The following is a 26686-nucleotide window of genomic DNA, read 5'->3' on the forward strand; positions in this document are numbered from 1 at the left end:
CTCTCAAAGCACTTCATGATGACGGAAGTGAGTGCTACGGGGCGGTAGTTGTTTAGCTCAGTTACCTTAGCTTTCTTGGGAACAGGAACAATGATGGCCCTCTTGAAGCATGTGGGAACAACAGACTGGGATAGGGATTGATTGAATATGTCCGTAAACACACCAGCCAGCTGGTCTGCGCATGCTCTGAGGGCGCGGCTGGGGATGCCGTCTGGGCCTGCAGCCTTGCGAGGGTTGACACGTTTAAATGTTTTCCTCACGTCGGCTGCAGTGAAGGAGAGTCCGCATGTTTTAGTTGCGGACCGTGTCAGTGGCACTGTATTGTCCTCAAAGCGGGCAAAAAAGTTGTTTAGTCTGCCTGGGAGCAAGTTATTTAGCCCTAATTTGCTCTGGAGGTGCCATACTACCCTGGATGACCCTGTAAAACAACCAATTTCACTGCACCTTTCCGGTGTGTGACAATACAACCTGTTATTGTATTTATATATGTTTTGTGTATCTCTCTCAGGCCTGGCAAACGCTCTCTGTGATGGCTTTATCCAACATGGCTACGCCACTGGATGCTTCATTAGCCTGTGGCCTGAATGCTGAAGCCGTCCAGCTGCCACCACGATGCAGGCTAGTAGGCTGGGTAATCAGCTCTGGATGCTCTGCCTCGCCTCAGAGGACCCAGCCACTCGCTGCCTGGCGCCTCATACACAACAGTCTCCCATTAATAATGCAGCACGGGAGAGGGGCTGACAGCAGCCTTTGCAGCCTCTCAAACTAGTTCAAACGCAAGCACTGGCGACATGGAGAATAGGTGCCGGTGTCAGACACCTCGAAGAAGGCACGCCAGGATAATAGCGAGCCTCTCCTACTCTCTACTGGTAGAAACATTTCTCTTTGTAATTACTTTCGAAACAAGTAAAGTTAAAGGTGTGGGGGGGTGCGCAAGAGAGAGCGAGGCCCCCTGGAGGATTAGGTGTCGCGTTGATGATAAATCCAATTCCCAGTGTTCTCAGGGGAAGATTAGGCTGATCAGCCTAGTGCCTGAGATCCTTGCTCCTGACTTCAATATGCACCCTGTCATGGTCTCCATTCAAAGCCCCATCACCGAAATGTAAATTGACATCAAAAGGAACCCTTCATCGATCTAGGCACAGCACCTAGAAAAGAACGGTCGCTTCTCATATCTCTCAGATACTGATCGGCGAGTGGCACCTTTGGGCTGTCTTGATGTTGGAAATGGGGCTACATTTATTCATAGTTTTTCTTATCACCTAAAGTGAATAGGGGAACAAGGCAGAGGTACAGAGGTACTAACCAGTGGCAGTTTAAGGATGAGACTCTAGGCTCATAGACACGCTGCTCCGAGATGTAGTCAGCAGCAATGAAGAGATCCAATATTCCAGCCAGGATTGAACTGATCCCAGGACTGTTGACTGTAGCTGCCAGAGGAGGAAACAGGCTTGGTTCCAAATGAGATGTGATTTGTCACGTTGTTATTCTCCACCCCACCACACAGCCTCCAGGTTCTCAGCTGTATTCTGCACCTGGAATATGAATAGTTATGGCACACTGGTTGTTTACTTTTTTAGAGATCCGTTCAACATGATATTTAAAAGGACTGTAACTATTTACCACGGAAGTTCGGCATTTTCAATAGGAGATCCAGACTTCTTTTCAAAATAAAATCAAGGTTTTGACTATAAGGGGGTTAACATAATATCGGAATTCTTAGACCTGGTATCTCCCGTTAAGTTTGGTAGAGAGATGTGCCCGTTTTACTGTGTGGACAGTGTGCCAGCTATTATTGTACATACTTAATATTTGATTTTGGTGAAACGCTGCTTATTGCCTTCTCACTCAGAAAAAGTAGAGAGAACAAAATAGAAGTCACTGGTTCTAGGAGTTTTACCCTGTGAAGTCCTTTTCTCTCTGCCACAGTTTCCCCCCCTGTTGACACATAAAGCACAGTACTGTCATGGTGATTAACGGCTCTCTTTGCACTGGACTCGGCGGTAGAAGTGCTTTAAATTGCGCTCCAGAATCCATCATAGAGCTGTTTGAGAGTTCTCTGAACCTCAAGTTCACCTTCAAACGACTGTCCCTCACATCCCCGTCCCACACTGTCCCTCAGAGGATCAACACACATACCCCCCAGCTGCTCCTGTACACACTGACACCACCAAATCGCACACACACACACACACACACGTGCTCTCTCACACACGCGCCATCAGAACAGTCCCATCTCCTACCCATAACAATCCCTCTCATCACCAACCCATGTCATGACTATTACACTATTACACTGATTCACTTTTTACTTCTGAAATGCACCTTCACCTTCCCAACATACAATGTCTCGCAAATTACATAGGCTTTACAAAGAACTGCCACTTATGTGATTCACCAGACACCTGTGTTCCAGGTTTTTTATATTGTATCTGTGCTGAGGTATATATATCACATTGTCTACGGGAGGGGAAAGTATGGATTGGTGCCATTGGTTGCATAATGTGTTCTGTTACAGTACCAATCTAATAAGTCAATTCAATGTATAGAAGCATCCTGTTACAGCTTCTATCTCAAGGCCATCAGACTGTTAAACAGCCACCACTAACATTGAGTGGCTGCTGCCAATACACTGACTCAACTCCAGCCACTTTAATAATGGGAATTGATGGGAAATGATGTAAAATATATCACTAGCCACTTTAAACAATGCTACCTAATATAATGTTACTTACCCTACATTATTCATCTCATATGTATACGTATATACTGTACTCTATATCATCTACTGCATCTTTATGTAATACATGTATCACTAGCCACTGTAACTATGCCACTTTGTTTACATACTCATCTCATATGTATATTCTGTACTCGATACCATCTACTGCATCTTGCCTATGCCGCTCTGTACCATATCTTTATGTACATATTCTTTATCCCCTTACACTTGTGTGTATAAGACAGTAGTTTTGGAATTGTTAGTTAGATTACTTGTTGGTTATTACTGCATTGTCGGAACTAGAAGCACAAGCATTTCGCTACACTCGCATTAACATCTGCTAACCATGTGTATGTGACAAATAAAATTTGATTTGATTTGATGCTTGAGATATCGGGAGTGCGAGATCTTCGGAATATAAGGTTATATATGAGTTTTTTTCTTCCAAAAATGAGTTGGTCACATATAATGGATCTTTAGATGGTTCTACATGTCTGTAAAGTTAGATTTTTTTTAAAGTACATTTTAAGTGAAAAAATAAATTAAAACTAGAAAATTCTATCTGTATAAACCCATTTGAACTGGGCGCTAGAAGGCTCTATCAGCTATCCAATCACAAGCCTGAACAAATACAGACGGAGCAATCAGAACACGTCTTTGCCGTCTCTAAGTATGGTCTAGGTTAGTCTAGCCAGCAATAATGGGACACAAGCAAAAACAAACAACACTGTCAGAAAACTTAAAAGTAAATACTGGTGTCACATCGTTGTTCGGTGATGACAGTAATTCGTCTCATGATCATAATACATTTCTTTAATGTATTTATGTGTTCTGACTCTCTCTTGGTAGAATAGTGTTATTCTGTCATTTATGTATTCAAATAGCTACAGTTTTATTGAAAACGGAACATGTCTCATTCAGAAGTGTCAGATAGAACCTTACTATGGTTGAACCCAAATTGATTTACAGATGTCTCAGGGTTTTGATACTCTGCACATTAGATGCCTTTAAGGTGAGGACCTTAATGGGTTATAAAGAAGAATTCACCAAAAAACAGTTCTGAGATCTGTGATGTGAAAACTGACGCTCAATTGTTCAGAAGTGTGCTTTGTGCAGATAGAACCTTATAGTCCCAAGGTCACGAGTGTAAACTAGGCCTACTTTTAACATAATAACAGACAATACTTCAACTCTTCAACCCAACATCTATAAACACTGTAATGTTTTTTAGATGTTATTGTCAATTCTTCACATTCACAAACTGCATTTCCTGCTAGCGTGATTATTCCCCAACCTCTCTAAGATACATTGGTTTTAAAAGTTGCACTTCTGTAAATAACCTTTCAGATATGGTTTAGACGCATGTCTAACGCAATTCGTTATCATAGAAACAATCTCAACCTTTTCTGGATGTAACAACAGATACCCAAAGCAATCCAAACACCAGCGGCCTGTCTCAATTGATTACTATGATGGTTCCGGTCCAGGTTCACCTTGTTGCTGATGCATATGGTGTAATGGTGTGTGCCAGAAACCTCCTGGGGTGTGTCTGTAATCTATGGTCCATGGTTATGCCACTCCACTCCAGAGCCAGACCTAGTGAGACAATTGTGGGTGAATCCTCAGTGTCTTCACCCTCCAAGTGCGTTTAGGTTTAAGGATTCTTTCCTGAGTGAACAAGGTTCTTATAAGAGGTGACAGGAGCATGTGGCCAGCGCAAAGCGATTACCAGTTTCCCCCGTCACTTTAAAGTGATATGCTGCATGTTCCACAGTCAATTCCCAGCTACCTGTGACAGCAAGAAATTGGCAACGCTGAGGCCCACAAAATGTTTTTTTTTTTTTTCACTTGAAGTGAGCGAGTGCTTCAACGCCAGCCCTCAACTGAAATAAAAATTAGCAACTTCAGAGTAATTTAACTGGTTGCTCTCTCAATAATCATCTGGGTGACTGGTAGGTTTGTCTTGAGGCAATCTGTTGTGGTGTGTTGGGAGGCAACTTGGGGCAAATCTGTCCTGAAAAACTCACTTTCTCCTTGTCTAACCTGCAGGAAGAGAGATTTCCACCCGGAAAATGTTTACTGCGAGCGTCGACACCTTTGTGATTAATAATTGGCCTGATAAAAAAATTGCATTTATTCCATCGTGTGTATTATTTTGTGGCAGCCATGCATTTCACTGCATTATTAATATTCCTTGTGCTTTCCACACTTTCATAGTGAGAGAAAGCATGAATTCTAGCACAGAAAACCACTTTTTCTTGCAGTCACACACCAGGACCGTCTTGGCGTAATCTCATGGAACAGTGCCACGCCACCCGTTCCTCTGCCGTCCTTCGACAGAAAGCAATTAACGGAATATCTGTAAGCTCCTATATACCGTGGCTGAAATGGCGAGGGTATATAATGTACAGCCGGATGGAACATTCATTACTAACAACGTTCATTTATTCCTCCCAATCTATATGCACCTTTCAGATTTGGAGATGAGGCATTTCGAGGGATGTCAGATGTTGTCCTTTAAACATCGACCGCAGAACACATTTCTTTTCTAGACCACAGCCATGCTTTAGTTTCGTACAAATCTTAGCTCTCGGCTTCTCCACTTTTTCATACAAGCAAATCTTTCTTTGTTCATGTCACACTGTCAAGGCTGCGATGAGTGACTTTAATCATATACACTCAAAGGAATGTCGTACTTTCCGAATCATCACTTCAACTGACGATGTTTCCTTTTTTTTTACGTACCTGAGATATTGTTTCATGTTTTTCAGTTGAAGATATAGCCTGTAACAAAACGGAAATGTTTTGAATATGGAAAGTGTATAATCATAGCACTTATAATGTAATCAAAAAATAACCTTAACTCAGGATGTGGAACTCTGCATAAACCATGTAACCATTAGGCTAATGTATGCGTGTTAAATTAATTCATGCACGCGCACACAATTATGGAGATATTTGGAGAGCTATAACATTTAATGTGTTAATAATCCTTTACCTGTTAATCAAGGTAGCTCTCTGCCTTGAACCTAAAGACCGTTGCATTAGCAGAACACAAATAAATAACACAACACTGTTGTCGGGCAGAACAGACTACTTTGTCTTGTTGCTATTGACTAGGTAACAAACAGTCCAACCTTTTACTGCATGTTTTACTGCTGTTGTCATGACTGTGTACAGTAAAGACATTTATCACAACTTAAACTTACCAGACCGTCAAACTTGAGAACTGATGTACACTTCTCTTGGGCCTTGACTGACAGAGCCAGGACTGGCTGGCTGAGAGTAGAGAGAAACCTTGGCTATTGTTCCAAGACTGAGGGGTTAATAGCCTTTTATTTTGATTACACTCGATGGGGGTGTGATGGTGGGCAGATGATGGGCAGGATGAAACAACCACTCTTTAATGCTTTTTTAAATGATCTCTTTTTACAGCTGACACGAACAGATCAAACAGCAACCCCAAGGTTGAAAGTAGTTGACACTTTAGACATTAAAGGTGCACTATGCTGGAATCACTCTGCCATTTCCTGGTTGCTAAAATTCTAATAGTTCACCTAATTTCAGTTTGTGACAAAACAACCAAGTATTGTGTAGAGAACCATTGTACCATCTAAACCTCTGTGAAATATATATTCAAAACCAAAAATATTTTATTTTCAGCTGTTTGAAGCTGGTGTACCAAACCGAAAGTATGAAAGTTAAGAATGGGAAGCATAGAAATAGCGCACATAATACCGTTTCTTAGATTTGCTTTCAATGAAAAAGACTATAACTAACATGTCATTGCAAATTTGATCGGAAGTTTAAATACACCTTAGCCAAATACATTTAAACTCAGTTTTTCACAATTCCTGACACTTAATCGTAGTAAAAATAGGTCAGCTCTTAGGTCAGTTAGGACCACCCCTTTATTTTAAGAATGTAATATGTCAGAATAATAGTAGAAAAAAATGATTTATTTCAGCTTTTATTTATTTCATCGCATTCCCAGTGGGTCAGAAGTTTACATACACTCAATTAGTATTTGGTAGCATTGCCTTTAAATTGTTTGACTTGGGTCAAACATTTTGGTAGCCTTCCACAAGCTTCCACAAGCGCCCTATAACTGAGTCAGGTTTGTAGGGTCCTTGCACATGCTTTTTCAGTTCTGCCCACAAATTTTCTATAGGCTTGAGTTCAGGGCTCCAATACCTTGACTTTGTTGTCCTTAAGCCATTTTGCCACACCTTTGTAAGTATGCTTGGGGTCATTGTCCATTTGGAAGACCCATTTGTGACCAAGCTTTAACTTCTTGACTGATGTCTTGACATGTTGCTTCAATATAGCCACATAATTTTCCTGCCTCATGATGCCATCTATTTTGTGAAGTTAACCAGTCCCTCCTGCAGCAAAGCACCCCCACAACATGATGCTGCCAGCCCGTGCGTCACGGTTGGGATGGTGTTCTTCGGCTTGCGAGCATCCCCCTTTTTCCTCCAAACATAACGATAGTCATTATGACCAAACAGTTCTATTTGTGTTTCGTCAGACCAGAGGACATTTCTCCAAAAAGTACGATCTTCGTCCCCATGTGCAGTTGCAAACCGTAGTCTGTCTTTTTTATGGTAGTTTTGGAGCAGTGGCTTCTTCCTTGCTGAGCAGCCTTTCAGGTTATGTCTATACAGGACTCGTTTTACTGTGGATATAGATACGTTTGTACTTGTTTCCTCCAGCATCTTCACAGGGTCCTTTGCTGTTGTTCTGGGATTGATTTCCACTTTTCACACCAAAGTACGTTCATCTCTAGGAGACAGAACGCGTCTTCTTCCTGAGCAGTATGACGGCTGTGTGGTCCCATGGTGTTCATACTTGCGTACTATTGTTTGTCCAGATGAGTTTGTTGACAAGAAATTTGTGGAGTGGTTGAAAAACAAGTTTTAATGGCTCCAACCTAAGTGTATGTAAACTTCCGACTTCAACTGTACATATTGCAGCGTTAGGCTTATACAATTTAAAAAAAAAATAGAGCTTATCAATCAAGCTTGGAGTGTATTCATAAAAACGTCAGATGCAACTCACAACCTCTTCAGAGCCACTCAGAATGTGGAGCGGATGGTCATTGTAGTTATCAACCTCTTAACTTTCCAGACAAGTAATACTGTAAATAAGCAATTTCAACAGTATTACCATTCATACCAAGACTTGAGTGGTCTTCTTATACAAGATGACAGGTGCTTTGTCAAGTCTTGGTAATTAGAGGCCTCTGTGCCAGGGCAATCTAACCTTTAGCACTCCCCCAAGGCCACAAGCAGCAGAGGGGGCGCTATTGCAAAGGCCTCATATGGTCCACTGAGAGGTCTGTGCTAATAGAGCCACGGCATTACAGCTAGTGATATGTAGAGGGAATACAAATCATTCACAGGAGCATACTCCAGTAACCCTGCTGTCTAGAAGCCATATCTCCTTCTTTGCTTTACATTATCCTCCTCTCAGCACAGTATTAACATGTCCTCAATAGTGTTTTCCCTATGGATGACACAGAGGGCGTTTTACAGCCAATTATTTTCTAATGTATATTATTTACTGTGAGGGAAGAGGTTGCTTATCTCAGGTTTATCCTCAGTTATGAAGGCACAATGTGCAGAGAGAGCATCTCAGGAGGTTTAAACGAAGCAGGATGCCATTTCCATACATCCCCCTGACTAGGATTCTCCGAGGTATCATCTATCCCACAGTTGTTATGTTCAAGCAATCTTTTCTCACCTCCACAACTAGTTTAGCAAGACAGATAAAACAACAGTCACTGTACTGTAAGGATTCATCTCACATTATTAATCTCCTAATTGACTGAATATTCAGACAGTGATGTATGTGAACCAGGAGAGCAAGAACAGTCAGTGCATGATGGGAAATTATTGCAATGTTTTGTGGCTATCTAGAGGCTTTGTAGTGGAAACCTGCCCAAAGACAAAGGAGAGGGTCTCAATCTTTCCAGATGCATAGTGTATATGTCACACGCACACAGCTTCTTCCTCTGCAAGCTGTTCTGAGTGAATCATGTTCAGGAGAAATTACTAAGTGTTCTGGGAAAAAGGAATTCAAAGGAGGTACCAAAAAGTGAAAGGAGCATCCTCAGATAACCAGCAGCCTCCAATCTTTTTTTTGGTTTCTTCTCTCCCCATTTCTCCCTTTTCTTCATTGTACAACGTGTGTTCTGTTGCCACTGTGGGTTTATTTACTTGTACTGTTAGTTACGTTTGTTGTATTTGTAGCATCTAGAATGAATTGATTTCCTGCAGGTTTCACCCTATGGGCTAGATTCGGATCCAGGGGGCATTGGTATTTTTTTCCGTAATGATATCAATTCCTTTTAAGTCTATGAATAAAATAATACTTTTTCTCACCCTCATAATTTCCCTTTTAAATGCTTCATTGGCACTCTGTGGATTTCATAAACAACCCTCAAAAACATCACACTTTCCTTTTGATTCAAACCAATTAATGTGACCCTCACGACAACCTGTGTCAACACAATTTTACGAGAATAATCATGACTTGTGTTTGAACCCACTTGGCTTAATTTCGTCTTTTGCGTCAATTCAACAGTATGTCTGGAGTTCCTTGGGTCTGTAAAATTACCCCAATTTTCTAAATGGCAGACATGTGAAATGAATTAGTAGGTTAATTATTATGTACACTATACACACACATGGCTAATTAATCACCTGGTTGTTTATGAACGTGTGAAATCATTAGTCCTCTGAAGACAGGACATTTTTATCTGGCATCCGTTGAGGGCCGTCTGCTCTGTACTGTACCTACCAAGGGCTTTTCTATACCTCCTAGTTTCTAAACGAATGCACTGTTCCCTCTAAGCCACGTCCTTGGAGATTACTGCCACCTTCCCGGAAATACTCTTAACCTGCTACCGAGAACGTATCTGGGGCGAAGAAATGCTGTAAGGGGAAAAGTTATGACCTGGCTTTGATTTGCCTGCTGCTTTTTCCCCACTGTGTGCTACATGCAAACAGAACGACGTGTAAAAGGAACAGCCCCCGTCACAAACCGAAGGAGAAGGGGAGTTGGCCCATGATCAGCCAACATAATTCTCCATCCTTTTAATCAAAACAGTGTTACAGGGGGTTTGGCCAAGTTGATCGATCGCTTGAGAGAGCGCGTCTGTGATTATGTAAGTGAGCTGGTTGTTTTCAGTTTTTTTGCGCCCTGCCTGTAGAGCAGCTGTGCCTCCCACCACCCCCTCACACCACCTCAGCATGGTTCAGTCCAGTCCATTCTGCTTGGGGGGGGGAGTATGAAGGGAGTACAGGGTGAGTAGCTGTCTGCCAGAGCCTGGCACGTCTCCCCTCTCATTAGTCTCCCACTATGCCTCTGCTGCCTGTATTGTGAGCTGTGGGCTTCCCCTAAGGTGAACCCTGCAGCATGGCCGCGGCCCAGCTCAGCAGCACAGGCATCCGTCAAACACAACAGACCCCTGTCATCCTGCCCGCTGCTTGCCAAAGCAGAGGTTGCTTAGAGACGGGGAGAGAGGGAGGCAGGAGCCGCTTGCCTTCTAAGGCAGCCGCTTGTTAGTTTGAACAGGAAAAAGGTTTGGCTGGCGCCCTGCATGTGGTGGCCAGGGAGCTTGGGTTTGTGAAGGGTTTATGAAGCGCGATGAGGAAACTGATGTGCTCCCACTGTAGTCCTGCTCACCTGACGGGGAGTCCTTCGTGTTTCTGATTGGAGGGCGGAGGGTTAGAAAGGGTTCCTATTGGCTGATAAAGGCGTTGGAAAAAGCTTTAATTAAGAGACATGTACAGTAGCTCAGATGTCATGGCCATTGGGTACTATTAGGGTTTGCCGGTGGAGTTTTTTTATTTTTATTAAAATTTCTTTCACTATGTCAGTTAAGAACAAATTATTTTTTTACAATGACGGCCTACACCGGCCAAACCCGGACAACACTGGGCCAATTGTGCGCCACCCTATGGGACTCCCAATCACAGCCGGTTGTGATACAGCCTGGATTCGAATCAGGGTGTCGCCTCAAGCACTGAGATGCAGCGCCTTACACCGCAGCGCCACTCGGGAGCCCCAAAACTCTTTTAGCAGAGGATGGTTTCGATCCATCGACCTCCGGGTTATGGGACCAGCACGCTTCCGCTGCACCACTCTGCTTCCCGATTGGGTTGTAGACATCTGTGGATAAGTAAGTGAGAACCTGGGCCCGTATGTATCAAGCGTCTCAGAGTAGCAGTGTTCATCTAGGATCAGGTTTCCTCTGTCCATATAATCGTATTCATGATTGGGCAACTCTGATCTTAGATCAGCATTCTTACTCTGAGACGCTTTACAAATACGGGCCCAGTTATTAAGGTGGTAACCCTCCTAGATTTCTGATAAGCCACCTCTCCTTCGATAGGGAAGGCCACAGTAGTGACACTACTGCATGTGAGAACCCCTTAGAGTCATTGTGAAACAACTTCTGCTCCCCGACTAATTCACTTTCTGTTTTGAATATACTCGATATACTGTGTCGAGTGGCTGAGTTTTCAATTTGCATTTTCGGCATATGTCTGCCAGGTTATATTATATCCATTCTCATTGATTCAGACGCCCCCTTAGATTTATTCAGTAAGCAGGCGCTCTAACACACACAGTCTTATACACGGCGTAAGGCTCTGACCGCATGCAACAAGCCGAGCTAAACAAGAGGATACTGATGTCCTTTTTAATCAGGAGGAAAACCAATACTGTTCACCTAGATATGTTTGTGGTCCTCTGTATAGCTCCGTTGGTAGAGCGTGGTGCTTGCAACGGCAGGATAGTGGATTCGATTCCTGGGGACCACCCGTACGTAAAATGTATGCACGCATGACTGTAAGTCGCTCTGGATAAAAACATTTGCTATATATTATATATTTATCAGAAGAAAGAGCAATGCGGGGAGAACTGGAGAGATCGAAAAGAGCTTTTGAGATTTTGACAAATCTACTTCCCCAGAGTTAGATGAACTCGTGGATACCATTTTTATGTCTCTGCGTGCACTTTGAAGGAAGTTGCTAACTAGCACTTGCGCAATTGCTAACTAGCATTGCGGTCAATCTAGTTAGCATTGCCTCACAAAACTACCTCAAACTTCCTTCATACTGGATACAGAGACATATAAATGGTATCCAATAGTTCATCTGACTCTGGAGAAGTAGATAAAGGGCCTCATTGCCAAAATCCTAAAGTATCTTTTTAAGTGCAGCTATATTAGGAGGAGTCATTTTCATTCCAATAATTAACCTTTGTTTATCTTTGGTCACTACTACTAGGGATCATTCCCTATATCCAATAGACCTACAGTACCAGTCAAAAGTTTGGACACACCTACTCATTCAAGGGTTTTTCTTTATTTTTACTATTTTCTACATTGAAGAATAATAATGAAGACATAAGAAATGAAATAACACATGGAATCATGTAGTAACTAAAAAGTGTCAAACCAATCAAAATATATTTGAGATTCTTCAAAGTAGCCATCCTTTGCCTTGAAGACAGCTTTGCACACTCTTGGCATTCTCTCAACCAGCTTTACCTGGAATGCTTTTCCAACAGTCTTATAAGAGTTCCCACATATGCTGAGCACTTGTTGGCTGCCTTTCCTTCACTCTGCAGTACAACTCATCCCAAACCATCTCAATTGGGTTGAGGTTGGGTGATTGTGGAGGACATGTCATCTGATTTAGCACTGCATCACTCTCCTTCTTGGTCAAATAGCCCTTACACAGCCTGGAGGTGTGTTGGGTTGTTGTCTTGTTGAAAAACAAATGATAGTCCCACTAAGACCAAACCAGATGGGATAGAGTATCGCTTCAGAATTCTGTGGAAGCCATGCTGGTTAAGTGTGCCTTGAATTCTAAATAAATCACAGACAGTGTCACCAGCAAAGCACCCCCACACCATCACACCTCCTCCTCCGTGCTTCACGGTGGGAACCACACATGCGGAAATCATCAGTTCACCTATTCTGCGTCTCACAAAGACACAGCGGACAGATTTCCACCGGTCTAATGTACATTGCCTGTGTTTCTTGGCCCAAGCAAGTCTCGTCTTCTTATTGGTGTCCTTTAGTAGTGGTTTCTTTGTAGAAATTTGACCATGAAGGCCTGATTCTCCTCTGAACAGTTGATGTTGAGATGTGTCTGTTACTTGAACTCTGAAGCATTTATTTGGGCTGCAATTTCTGAGGCTGGCAACTCTTATCCTCTGCAGCAGAGGTAACTCTGGGTCTTCCTTTCCTGTGGCAGTCCTCATGAGAGCCAGTTTCATCAAAGCACCTGATGGTTTTTCGACTGCCCTTCAAAGTTCTTGACATTTTCCGGATTGACTGACCTTCATGTCTTAAAGTAATGATAGACTGTCTTTTCTCTTTGCTTATTTGAGCTGTTCTTGCCATAATATGGACTTGGTATTCAATCTGTTAATTTAAATTCCAGGTGACTACGTCATGAAGCTGGTTGAGAGAATGCCAAGAGTGTGCAAAGCTGCCATCAAGGCAAAGGGTTGCTAATTTGAGGAATCTCAAATATCAAATATATTTTGATTTGTTTAACAATTTTTGGTTACTACATGATTCCATATGTGTTATTTCATATTTTTGATGTCTTCACTATTACTCTACAATGTAGAAAATAGTAAAAATAAAGAAAAACCCTTGAATGAGTGGGTGTGTCCAAACCTTTGACTGGTATTGTACATAGATTTTAATATTAATTTCACGCGGTTCTGGTGCATACTTGTTTTCAAATCAACCTGATTCGTAACTTGGTAAATTTCCTCTCTTTTTTGTCCTTCCAGGTGTTATGTGGATGATAAGGTGTCCAAAGTTGCCTGGCTCAACCGATCCAACATCATCTTCGCTGGGGAGGACAAGTGGTCGCTGGACCCACGTGTGGACCTAGTGAACAAGGGCCAGCTGGAGTACAGCCTTCGCATCCAGAAAGTGGATGTGTACGACGAGGGCTCCTATACATGCTCCATCCAGACCAAACAGCAGTCCAAGACCTCTAATGTACATCTCATTGTCCAAGGTAGGCACTAGCACAATTAACCAATCAATCTACCAATAAATCCATCAATCAATCCAAAAAGTTTATAAAAATCTATAACGCCCTTTTTACAGTAAAAGTTTTCAGTAACTTGGCCATTATTAGGTTTTGAACGAACAGAGTAAAAACTCAAATGGACGACTAGAAACAGCTCAAACCCAGTTTTTTCACCACTGGGTCATACAGCAGCAAAGACAAAGACATGTTTATACAAGCACATATCTTTATACACTCCTACTGGGCAGAGTCAACTCCTTGCATGTCTAAGATACACAATCCTCATTAGTTAGGCAGAAACACAGTAGGTCCCTCTTCCTGGTATTGTTATGGCCCTGCCTAAGTCTAGGACCGTGTGTGTGTGTGTGTGTGTGTGTGTGTGATAGGACTATAATCAGATGGTCTTCGGGGGCCACCTCCCAGCAGTGTCTTCTCTCTTCATCTGTTGACCTTATCTCGAGTTGAGTTCCACATCCCTTATGGTCCTGGTTCCTCAGCAACTGGCCTGCCTTATCAACAACTAACACTAGACTCTTGCCCTTTGCCTCCCTCCTTAGGAACATTCATATTCAACAATAACATACTTGAACAGAATATTAACTTTCTGCACTTCCCCTTTTCTCTCTCAGTAACTTTCCACACACCTAGTTCCTCTTGACCCTTCATTGACCCCTAACATATACATTCCTTATACATGTAAAGTAATAAATAAGTTCTAGTATGGTAACATGACTAAGTATATTTCTAGCTAGAATCTAACTCCATGTACTGTACGTAGCTGCCTGTCTCAAGACTAACAGTCCACCATCTTCCTCCATCAACCAGCAGCCCACCTATGGGTCTCTGTAATCTCCTTGTCTTCCATATTATCTGGACAGCTGACAGGGAGTTCTCTTTAGCTGTCAAGAACTCCTTATCAACTGTCCACACAGTATGAAAGACAATGAGATGTCTGTCTGCTCAGCAGAATGTAGATCTGAGGCCCTCGCTGTGAGGTCTTGTTTCTTGCCGTTTCACCTGAAGCAATTTCCAGTAGTTCTTTACCTTTGTCTTGGTGCACTTGTGCTGCATATCAAACCTGAAGCTGAAATTCAAGTTAACCCATTAATGTTCATTTGTTTGTGCAATAATAGTTTGTGCAATAATAGTTTGTCTATATTCTGTCTAACAGCACTATTAATGGCAGCACCACCCACCTATTACAAATGAATCTCAGACAAATAGTGATATGATTAGGGGTGGAAGATGGATGATAACCCAAGATAGCATTTTACCACACAAAAGCTACAGGAGAACGCTGTCTGTTCACGTAGCGATGAAGAGCTGATCTATTAATAGCACTGAAAGGTCAATACATGAATTGATGCTTGTGCCATGTTCTAAGTGGATCTGTTCCAGCAAATTGTTCCCTGTTATCAGAATCCCATTGGGTTCAATTAGACACTGCTTGATCATTGGTTTTTCTCATATAGTCTTCCTGTGTTTCCATTTACCTGCACATATTTCATGACTGACATTTAGAGCTAAAAATTGATTCTACATTGTTTTTCACCATTCATTACTTTTTCTCTCCAGTAGTCCTCAGTCCTAATCTTCAACTGTTATGTGGATATGAGATAACATTAGCCTGGTCTCAGGTCTGTTTGTGCTGTCTTGCCAACTCCTATCGTCATTGTTATAACAATGTGACAAAATGACCATATGAGTTGGCAAGACAGCTCAAACGGATCAGGGACCAGCTTACTTTTTCCTGTGGGAAGCATTGTATTCATTTCCTCCCCCATGCTGAAACTATGGCGTCATATTGAAAGCATATCACATCCCACCGTGTTAGTAATAGTAGAATTCTGGCTGGCTATAGGAGAAAGTCACATCGTCATCACACCATTCAATTATCCAACACACATTTACTGCTGAATAGAGAATTTTTTGCACATAGTTTAGGGCGGAAATGTCTGCCAGACTAAGTAAAACGCTGTGTGTGGTGTCCCTTTCAACGACACATAAGGAAACACCAAAAGCAGAGTAAAACTATTTAAATAGCTAGTCAACCTTCCTTCTTTTATGAAAGTGTTTCCAGCAGCAAGCAGCCAATGCCTCTTCCTGCTAGTTAGCTGGCGGAGACCATGCTCATGTAACTGAAGCTGACACACTTTCTGCTAGCAGGGACACCAGTGTAATTGGAAAACAAATGAGTAAATTTGCTGTGAATAATAAAGCCATGAACTTGCAGCGTGCTTAAAGGCATTGGCTCAAAGACAGGGTCATTGCACATGACGCGAATCACAATATGGCGATTTAGCCAGCCAGCCCGTTCGCTTTTGATTTTAATGAAACCCGAGCTAGCAGTTGATGTGGAGCTGTTGAAAGTCTGTGTGACTATGATACTCCGACACCATTGGTTGACTTTAGTGTTTGCTTGGTATATGAGAGAGTGACAGTGTGTCAAGAGCAATGTGTGTATGCTGGTCGTGTGATGAATGTTTTGAGACCATTGAAATCTGTCAATAAAATGGATCCCATGATGTCTCCTATTGCAGCAGGCAACAGTAAGCTGTTTTTTTGTGCAGCAAACGGGACCGCTTTCTCAGCAGATTTTTATCAGGATTGATTTGGTCGCTTTTGAAATTAATGTCAGCATTATTCAATCTTTATTCAAAAATCTAAATCATTTAAATTAGAGCGCTAAGCAGCAACACAGGGTTCTTAGCAGACAAGCACACAGATCCACCATGCAGTGAATAGATACTGCTATAAACGCTGATGGCCCGCAAGCCAGGTTTTCAGATGCAAAAAATATATAAAATATATGTATATAGTACCAGTCAAAAGTTTGGACACACCTACGCATTCATAGTTTTTTAAAAACATTTTTACTATTTTCGACATTGTAGAATAATAGTGAAGACATCAACACTTTGAAATGACACATATTGAATCATGTAGTAACCATAAAAGTGTTAAACAAATCAAACTGTGTTATATTTGAGATTCTTCAAAGTAGCCACTCTTTGCCTTGATGACAGCTTTGCACACTCATGGCATTCTCTTAACCAGCTTCACCTGAGCACTTGTTGTCTGCTTTTCGTTCACTCTGCGGTCTAACTCATCCTAAACCATCTCAGTTGGGTTGAGGTCGGGTGATTGTGGAGGCCAAGTCATCTGATGCAGCACTCCATCACTCTCCTTGGTCAAACAGCCCTTACACAGACTGGAGGTTGAAAAACAATATAGTCCCACGAAGCGCAAGCCATATGGGATAGATTTTATACACCCCACCCCCCCGCCCCTACCTTGTCACAACACTGAAAACTGATTGGCTCAAATGCATTAAGAAGGAAATAAGTACACTCCAGGTGACTACCTCATGAAGCTAGTTGATGCCAAGATTGTGCAAAGCTGTCATTAAGACAAAGGGTGGCTACTTTGAAGAATCTCAAATATAAAATATATTATTGATTTGTTCAACACTTTACTTTTTTTATATATATATATTTTTTTACACTTTCATTGTTGGACCAAAAAGACTGTTTTAACACCAGGAAATTCACTCCAAGTGATTTTAATTTTGGAAAACTGTTCCCAATTATTACCATGCATAATAGAGAGACATGTGATCGTATATAAATAATAATTTACTGGGTTTATATAGCGCTTTTCTACCAAATTAGGTATTCAAAGCATTTTACATAGTAGGGGGAAACTCACCTCATCCACCATCAATGTGTAGCACCCACCTCAGTGATGCACGGCAACCTTTTTTTGTGCCAGAACGCTCAACACATATCAGGTGAGGAGTGATGCAGTGCATTCGGAAAGTATTCAGACGCCTTGACTTTTCCACATTTTGTTACGTTACAGACTTAAAATGGATTAAATTGTATTTTTTCCTCATCAATCTACACATGATACTCCATAATGACAAAGCAAAAACTGTTTTTTAGATTTCTTTGCAATTTTATAACAAAATGCAGACCCTTTACTCAGTACCTTGTTGAAGCACCTTTGGCAGCGATTACAGCCTCAAGTCTTCTTAGGTATGATGCTACAAGCTTGGCACACCTGTATTTGGGGAGTTTCTCCCATTCTTCTCTGCAGATCCTCCCAAGTTCTGTCAGGCTGGGTGGGGAGCGTTGCTGCACAGCTATTTTCAGGTCTCTCCAGAGATGTTTGATCGGGTTCAAGTCCGGGCTCTGGCTGGGACACTCCATGACATTGATACTTTTCCCGAGGCCACTCCTGCGTTGTCTTGGCTGTGTGCTTAGGGTCATTGTCATGTGTTGAAAGGTGAACCTTCGCCCCACTGAGAGTCCTTTAACTGACTTTTGGCAAACTCCAAGTGGGCTGTCATGTGCCTTTTACTGAGGAGTGGCTTCTATATGGCCACTCTACCTAAAAGTCCTGATTGGTGGAGTGCTGCAGAGATGGTTGTCATTTTGGAAGGTTCTCCTGTCTCCACAGAGAAACTCTGCAGTTCTGTCAGAGTGACCATTGGGTTCTTGGTCACCTCCCTGACCAAGGCCCTTCTCCCCTTATTGCTCAATTTCGCTGGGCAGCGAGCTCTAAGAAGAGTCTTGTTGGTTCCAAACTTCTTCCATTTAAAATTATGGAGGCCACTGTGTTCTTGGGGACCTTCAATGCTGCAGACATTTTTGGTACCCTTCCCCAGATCTGTGCCTCAACACAATCCTGTCTCGGGGGTCTCCAGACAATTCATTCAACCTCATGTCTTGTTTAGTTTTTTTTGCTCTGACGCACTGTCAACTGTGGGACCTTATATAGAGAGGTGTGTGCCTTTCCAAATCATGCCCAATCAATTGAATTTACCACAGGTGGACTCCAATCAAGTTGTAGAAACATCTCAAGGATGATCAATGGAAACAGGATGCACCTGAGCTCATTTTCAAGTTTCATAGCAAAGGGTCTGAAAACTTGTAGATAAGATATTTCTGTTTTTATTTTTTATACACTTGCATAAAGTTCTAAAAATCTGTTTTTGCTTTGTCATTATGGGGTATTGTGTGCAGATTGATGAAGGGGAAAAAATGATTTAATCCATTTTAGAATGAGGCTGTAACATAACAAAATGTGGAGAAAGGGAAGGGGTCTGAATACTTTCTGAATGCACTGTACATGCCAATTAGGAATGAGAGGGATGATTAAGTGGCCATGATGGATTGTGGCCAGGTTGGAAATGTATTCATGACTGGGGTGAACACCCCTACTCTTACAATAAGTACCACAGAGAGTCAGGACACCCATTTTAACATCCCATTCGAAAGACTGCACCCAACGCAGGGAAGTGTCCCCAAATGTAATCAGGGTTTGAAATGATTAAGTTTTAGTCAAATATTATATCTGTTTAGGCTTCTTGCGGTCAATTTACTATGTAAAAATATTTGTTTTATAAGTTCCGGCACCCCGACCGACCATCTGCTCAAAAATAAATTGTCCCGCAGCTGAATCTAGTTGATGATCCCTTCCCTACTTGTTTACAAAATTTGTCAAAACACTCATTTGTGTTTTCTTTACCATCACCATATGAATAACCATTAGCAACCTCCTGCTGGGTTGCCTCGGCTGTCTTTCAATGCATGAGATTGTCGTTATTTGGTTAAGGATTAACACAAAGTCCACATGCCACATTTTGAGTCAATCAAAGTGGCAGTTAATGAAAGGAATTGGTTGGTCATAAAAACTGCTCTCGCGATAACCCCAATTCCACGCTGATAATGATAGATAAGTGTTGTTTCATCTCAATCATCATCATAAAGGATCTGCATTGTTATTCCTTTATCTCCGATCAATACGGCGGTGATCCACAATGGCTTTGCCCACATTTAGCCCCGTATCACAATGGTGTGGTATTTAATGGTGTGAACCGAGACGCTTACTAAGGCAGTGTGTCACCTAAAGAGCAGCGGAGAGGGGGGGGGTTAAGAAATTCAACTTTAAAGTCTGCATAAGGAGGAGGAACTGACCTTCACCAATTATCATGGGACAATTGAAACCTTTCAGTGGTTCCTCAGGAAGCCATCTCCCCCACCCACCTTTCCTTGCTGCAAAAGCTCCTTTTTGCCAGGGCCATTGTCAGGCACATTGTGTTACTAGTCTTTCTGGGGGTGGCTTTAATGGTACAGCTGCCAAGTGGATCGGTGGCTGTTCCCGGCTGCCAACCCACCCCCCTAGAAAAGAATGTCTTGTCTTCTCCATGCCCATTATTTTAGCGATTGTATGTGAGGAACAGAATGCCACAACTGCACATATTGTCTGTCACCTTTGAACCCCCGAACGAAACGGACTCCTTGATGTTTTAATGAAGGAAACAATTTAGTATTCCGTTTTCTCCTTGGCTGACTTGGCTGAAACCATGGGGGAAAAAAGGCATCTCCTGCTCCGCAGAAGAGGCGCCTTATGCATTTAAATGGGAGCCATCCCACGGACACACGTGACTTCAGACTCATCAATAGGCCTTCAGGTGTAAGGCTGCCATGTTTCAGAGGATAAGTAGAGGTCCGTCCCATCATTCCTGGAGAGCCTCTCCTTTTTCCACATTTCAAGACTCTGTAATATAGATGGCCTACATCTTTACATGTTATGTTTAGAAAATGGAGTGCTGACCTGGCCACATGCTCTCCGTCTCACCTGGCAACTGGTCTGAAAATATCCTCTCCCCAGCTATGCTTTAATAGAGTCCTGTCACATATGTCAGGCTGTCTCGGCCCTACAACAGTCCTCAGGTCAGCAGTATGCTCGTTTTGGGCACTCAACACAGGTCGTTCACACTGTTAGGGCCTTGCTCCCACTCTTATTGCCAACTGTGAAAGAGCTGGCCAATGGTCCAATCTCAGGACTGAAAAGACTTAGGCCCCAGAACTGTGAATAGCTTGTCCTGTCAATCATTCACTCCTACAACACAATAGTAGCATTTTGTTGAAGGGATCTGTGCTATTATTGGATTAGTTGACTGATACTGACCATTGATTCTGCTCATTCAGATATACATCTCCCTTCAGCCCATCACATGCACTTTGAGATCATTTTTGTATAATGAAAAGTGCTTTACAAATGTAACATATTACTAATATTATTATCACTACAGATGAGTAACTTTATTTGAAATGAACAAAATAAGGATTATTCCCCTCTCCACTCAGACCACTCCAAGACAGTCCTAGCTAAATTCTTGCTTGAGAAATTGCTCATTGCTAAGAAGCTATTTTTGTTTCATTTTGACCATTTTTAATTGAAAACAATCACAGTAGGTCTCCCGAGTGGCACGGCGGTCTTAAGGTACTGCATCGCAGTGCTTCCGGGTTCAGAAGAGTGGTTTGGCAGGTCATGTTTCGGAGGACGCATGACTCGTCTTTCGCCTCTCCCGAGTTGCAGCGATGAGACAAGATCATAAGCATGAAATTGGCGAGAAAAAGTGGGTAAAAATGTGGATTTGATATTGAGATAAAAATGGCTGCATTGGACCTTTAACATCCATTGCCTCATAGTGCCAAGCATAATTGTCACTCCAAAATACCTGTTTTGTTGACAGCACAACATTTTGAAAGGATCACATTGTTTTGAACTTAACATTCACTTTTGCAGTCATAATTACATGCACAAAATGGGGTTAAGTGACGAATACTAATGATCAGTTCTGAAAGATTTTAGTTTTACCATGTTTATTGCATTAATGCTGAAGGTCAGAAGTACAGTATTACCTATAGATGTAGGATCTTAATTTGATCCCTCTTTTGTAACTGAGAATGTTCCTGCGCATCAGGAAATGCAAACTTGTACTCTGTTTGAGTTTTAAAGTTAGTCATTTCCACTTTGCCCTAATGGAAAATGTATCAACCCCTAACAAAATCCATTCATTATAATCCACATAATTATTCACATTTCCTGTTGCTGCAGGGTTATTTTCCTGCTGTAGCAAACTGACTCAAATTAAGATCCTACATCTGTAGAATATTACCGGAAAACAGTCTTGTGACTAGCATCCAAAGCATATCCAAATATAGTAGGCTAGAGAGCTTAGACTCAGCAATGGTACCTGTTATGAGTTAGTGTTTCATTGGCATGCTAGGCACATCTCCGCATATTTTTTTAATAAATGTGTTAGTTGAATGCACAAACTCAAATAGTTCTCCGTTCTCCAGCTGTCTAGAGGGCAGTTTTGTTTGGCCAAAAAGCTGATATAACATTTCCACATTAAAGTCCTCAAGATGTGTGTTCACTGTACATTCCCTATTATAACCTGTAGACAACAGTACAGTTCTTTGGCTGCTCTGAACACTGAGTCTGACACACTGACACAATATGTCGAGGGCAAATCTACAAACTCCTTCTGGAATATACACTGAGTGTACAAAACATTAGGAACATGCTCTTTCCATGACACAGACTGGTCAGGTGAATCCAGGTGAAAGCTGTGATCCCTTATTGATGTCACCTGTTAAATCCACTTCAATCAGTGTAGATGAAGGGGAGGAGACAGGTTAAAGAAGGGTTTTTAAGCCTAGACACATAGATTGTGTATGTGTGCCAATTTAGATGGTGAAGTGCCTTTGAACAGGGTATGGTAGTAGGTGCAAGTGGCACCGGTTTGAGTCAAGAACTGCAATGCTACTGGGTTTTTCACGCTCAGCAGTGTCGAGTGTGTATCAAGAATGGTCCATCACCCAAAGGACATCAAGCCAACTTCATCCAACTGTGGGAAGCATTGGAGTCAACATGGGCCAGCATCCCTGTGGAACGCTTTTAACACCTTGTAGAAACCATGCCCCGAATTGGGACTTTCCTGAGGGCAAACCAGATGCAACTGAATATTAGAGAGCATGTTAAAGGTTTTCCAGGAGTTGTTGTTCTGCCAATATTGTAAACACTCAAGATAATATGTTGTTCCTTTTGGAATTTCATAATGATTATGAGTCTCTCTCCTTCCCTCCCTCCCTCCCTCCCTCCCTCCCTCCCTCCCTCCCTCCCTCCCTCTTTCTCCCTCCCTCCCTCCCTCTCCCTCCCCCTTCCTTCTTCTCCCTCCCTCCCTCCCTCCCTCCCTCCCTCCCTCCCTCCCTCCCTCTTTCTCCCTCCCTCCCTCCCTCCTCACTCCCCCTTCCTTCTCCCCCCACTTTCTCCCTCCCCTCTCCCCCTCCCTCTCTCTCCCACTCCCCCTTCTCCCCTCCCTCGTCTTTCCCCTTCCCTCTCTCCCACTCCCTCCCACTCTCCCCCTCCCTCGTCTTTCCCCCTCCCTCCCCCTTCCCTCTCTCTCCCCCTCTCTCCCACTCTCCCCCTCCCTAGTCTTTCCCCCTCCCTCCCCCTTCCCTCTCTCCCACTCTCTCCCTCTCTCCCACTCTCCCCCCCTCCCTCGTCTTTCCCCCTCTCCCCCTCCCTCTCTCCCCTCCCCTTCTCCCCTCCCTCGTCTTTCCCTCTCCCGCTCTCTCCAACCCCCTCTCCTCCCTCCCTCCCACTCTCTCCCTCCCACTCTCTCCCTCCCACTCCCTCTCTGCCCCTCCCTCTCTCTCCTCCTCCCACTCTCTCCCCCTCCCACTCTCTCTCCCCCTCCCACTCTCTCCCTCTCCCACTCTCTCCCTCCCACTCCCTCTCTGCCCCTGCCTCTCTCTCCCCCTCCCACTCTCTCCCCCTCCCTCTCTCTCACTCCCCCCCTCCTCTCTGAAGTGCACCACTTGGTAAGTATGTTTGCCTATGGAATTACAGAGAGGAGTAGGCTAGTCCAACAGTTAAGGCAGTCAACCAAAACAGCTTGGATGTGACTTAGTTAGTTCAGATAGATTTGACACTGGGAGGTTACCAGATATTTCCCTGGTCTCCCCACTACCACAGCTGTTCAGTACTAACAGTCAGAGTATATGAAGCTCAGTCCAGGCTAATAGTCTGGATAGAAACATCAGTCACTCAGTCAATACCATTGGGTCTGGTTGATTCTGGTTCAACTTGATTCTTGCTACATCAAGTTGAAATGGAAATAGAAGAGAACCGCATACTAACCAAGAACTGCATTGACTGGTGGTCCAATCAATGCTGCTTAAGCAGTGTTTTTGCCGTCTTTCTTTACAGATTGCTGCCCTGGCTTTCTCATGTCTTATTCTGAGAATTGGAAAACATTAGTTTAGCTATTTTATTTGCCCACTGGGTAAAAAAAGGTATGTTTTTGCTGTTGCGTATATTTTGCAGTGCATGTTAGTTCGCATTAAATTTTTTTAAATGCTTACATCGTAACGCAACAGCGGTCCCTTACCTTGCTCAACACGTAAGCACAAACCAAACACAAAAAAGCAAAACAGTTTGATAGGCATGGGATATTCAATTGAACGAAGCCTACGACAGAAGAAGGGAGGGGAAAAGATGACTTTCAAAGTGGCACCAATAGAATGGGTGTGAAAACGGAGGTTTCCCCTCACTGCATTGATCCCAAGCCTTCTAAGCCATTACCATTATGGTGACAAGACAGTCTATCAATCAGACTCTAAATTGAATAAAAAAGACCTTGATCCCGTTGCTTGTTTAATCCAAGTGGCTGTAAAGTAAAGGGGTCCAAAGGGCTCGTCTCTGGAGAGACAAGTTAATAGTCTTTCCCTCCCATCACGGCCTGCACTTTACCTCGTCCAACATTATTGTACAAGAACGGAGAGCAATCAGGAATATTGATTACCTGCTCTGATTGCTGGTTTGAGTGCTAGAATCCACGTTCTTAGTGCTTTTAGCTGTAGATGAATTAAGCCAAAAGGCCAGGTGAGCATTGCTTCAATCAAGACATGCTAGCCGGGACCTGCAGTTTTTTAAAAGTTTTTTATTTTTGATGAGGTTGTAGGTGGAACTGCGTTAGAGCTCTCAAATCCACAAGCGGCTCCAGGCATTATAGCCTACCTATTGTGGACATTGCGTTGGCTGCACAGAGTTGCGTAGTAAGAAATCCCACGCAGCCGTGTTAACAAATTCAAATACTGGAATGTGTGATGTAATCTACATTGGGCAGATAGAAATCCTCATTATTTTGTTTAATGTTGTCTTTTTTGTGTTTTTTTGAGTGTTCTCATTCTGAACTTCTAACGCGAGTGGGACGGGGTGTGGCTTCGTAACAATGGAAACACGAGCATCCGCTCACCGATTTGACAGCTCTAACGCAGTTACACCTCCAACATATCGGGTGCGAGCGATCCACAGCTAAGGCTCTTTCCTTTGTCATCAATTGACAAAATGCTATAACATATGATGTAGTTAGCTGATACTTAAAATACCTATCCAGGCGTTGTAAGATCTGTTCGGTGTCAGAAACAGCCAAGCAGTGGAACGACTATCGTCTAAATAAAAACAATGATCTGCTATGCAGGTGTCAGATGTCGCAGGTTTACGCCGAACTGATTGAATCTAGAAAGTGGTTTGCGATAGGTCTTTCAATTTCTGTCTTATCAGCAGTGATAGGAATCCACAGAGTATCTTCTGAACACACCTTTTTCTCTAGTTTCCACTTGAGGGGGGTTGGATGGAGGATTGTCTGTTAGAGTGGCCATTTGCGATAATTTCACAGATGTTCACACTGACCAATAAGATTACATGACGATTATCTTATTTAAATATAGATTCACTCGATATTCAGTCAATATTCTCAAGTACAGCTTTCAAAAGGTTACAGCCTCAGTTGAACTTGGATTGTACTTGTGTTTGTAAGGTGCCCTCCTGGTGTAATTGACATATTTTCCATAGGATCAATTATCTTAATAACCTAGTGGTCAATGCTAAAGGTAGCTGTTTGCTAGTCTAGGGAAATAGCTGTAATTCTACAAAGTCCTTCTCCAGAAAGAACTTGAAGCCATACAGATAAGGGGTGAACTAAAGCTCTGCTCTATAGAAAGTCCCCATGAGGAATTGGCTGGACGACTGCGAGCTCAAGAGAGAAGGAAGGATTGTTAAACCCAAGTTCATATAAAAAAAGGAAAGGTCACTGCCAAGAGTCTCTCCTCCAGCCAGCTGTTGTCTTCTCCTCTCTTTGTTTTCTTATCATCTCGTTCCGTTTTATAAGGCACTAAATCATGATATGTGTTGAATACAAATTGAATCTAGGGTTTTTGGCACACCATCCTGAACGATGCGGATGATCGCCAAGGTAAAAGTACATATTGCCCTGAACTGGCAGTAAATTTATTTGAGTTTACTTGAGATAAGAAGTATAGCTTGAAGAACGTATAAAAAGCACACACAAAAAAATCACAAGGTGAAGTTCTGCTCATTGGGCGCCAATGCATTTCTCTATGCTGGGGCTTTGGTTGGCTTGTTAGAGATTCTGCCTCTACCTTTGCCCGTCCTATGGTTTTCTCCTTTCAACACAAACACCAATTATTTGTTTGTATGATTTATGAGTCTCTGCCCTCCAGTGGAACATCTCTAAAGAAAAAAAAGCTACATTTGAATTCATCAGGGATTTGCCCTCGAGTAGAGCTTAATCTGGCCAGCAGGAACTACCTCCAAATGTTTCTCCACATCCACAGAAAGCCTTGCTCCAAAGGGTCTTCAATGAGCATTAGTCTATTTGATATCCTCTCTTTCCTTTGAAAGTTCAGAGAGAGCTTTAGTTTAGATCATGGAGTGCTGCTGGCTACGATTATGTTGGTGGAGCAACAGCTCCAGAATTCCTGCCAGAAGTGCACAATGAAAGGGGTCGAGGCTCCCACTGCTCGGTGGCTCTGTGCACTGCAGTATCCTGTTAAAAGTGTGCCATCTCTTTCAGCTCTGCAGTGGCAGCCTGAGAGACGCCCGCCACTGCAGAGAAAACCCACCCCGAGGTCTCTGATTTAAACATGTTGGCATCGCTTCTGTGTTTGTTATTATGAGGAAACTGGCAAAATCCAGATTTTGTTCGTATTAAGTGAAATACAAATTT

At 42.7% G+C, this 26686-nt stretch overlaps 1 protein-coding gene across 4 annotated transcripts in view; it reads left to right on the plus strand.

Annotated features, from left to right (window-relative positions):
• Window positions 1-26686, plus strand: part of LOC112266834 (limbic system-associated membrane protein) — a 1006051-nt gene that overhangs the window by 954798 nt on the left and 24567 nt on the right. For all 4 annotated transcript variants that reach the window (XM_024444690.2, XM_024444693.2, XM_024444691.2 and 1 more), the window contains one exon: window positions 13547-13779. In XM_024444690.2, coding sequence (XP_024300458.1) covers window positions 13547-13779 — 233 coding nt within the window. The remainder of the gene's footprint in view (window positions 1-13546; window positions 13780-26686) is intronic.

Source organism: Oncorhynchus tshawytscha, linkage group LG14 (assembly GCF_018296145.1).
Source record: "Oncorhynchus tshawytscha isolate Ot180627B linkage group LG14, Otsh_v2.0, whole genome shotgun sequence".
Taxonomy (NCBI): Eukaryota; Metazoa; Chordata; class Actinopteri; order Salmoniformes; family Salmonidae; genus Oncorhynchus; species Oncorhynchus tshawytscha.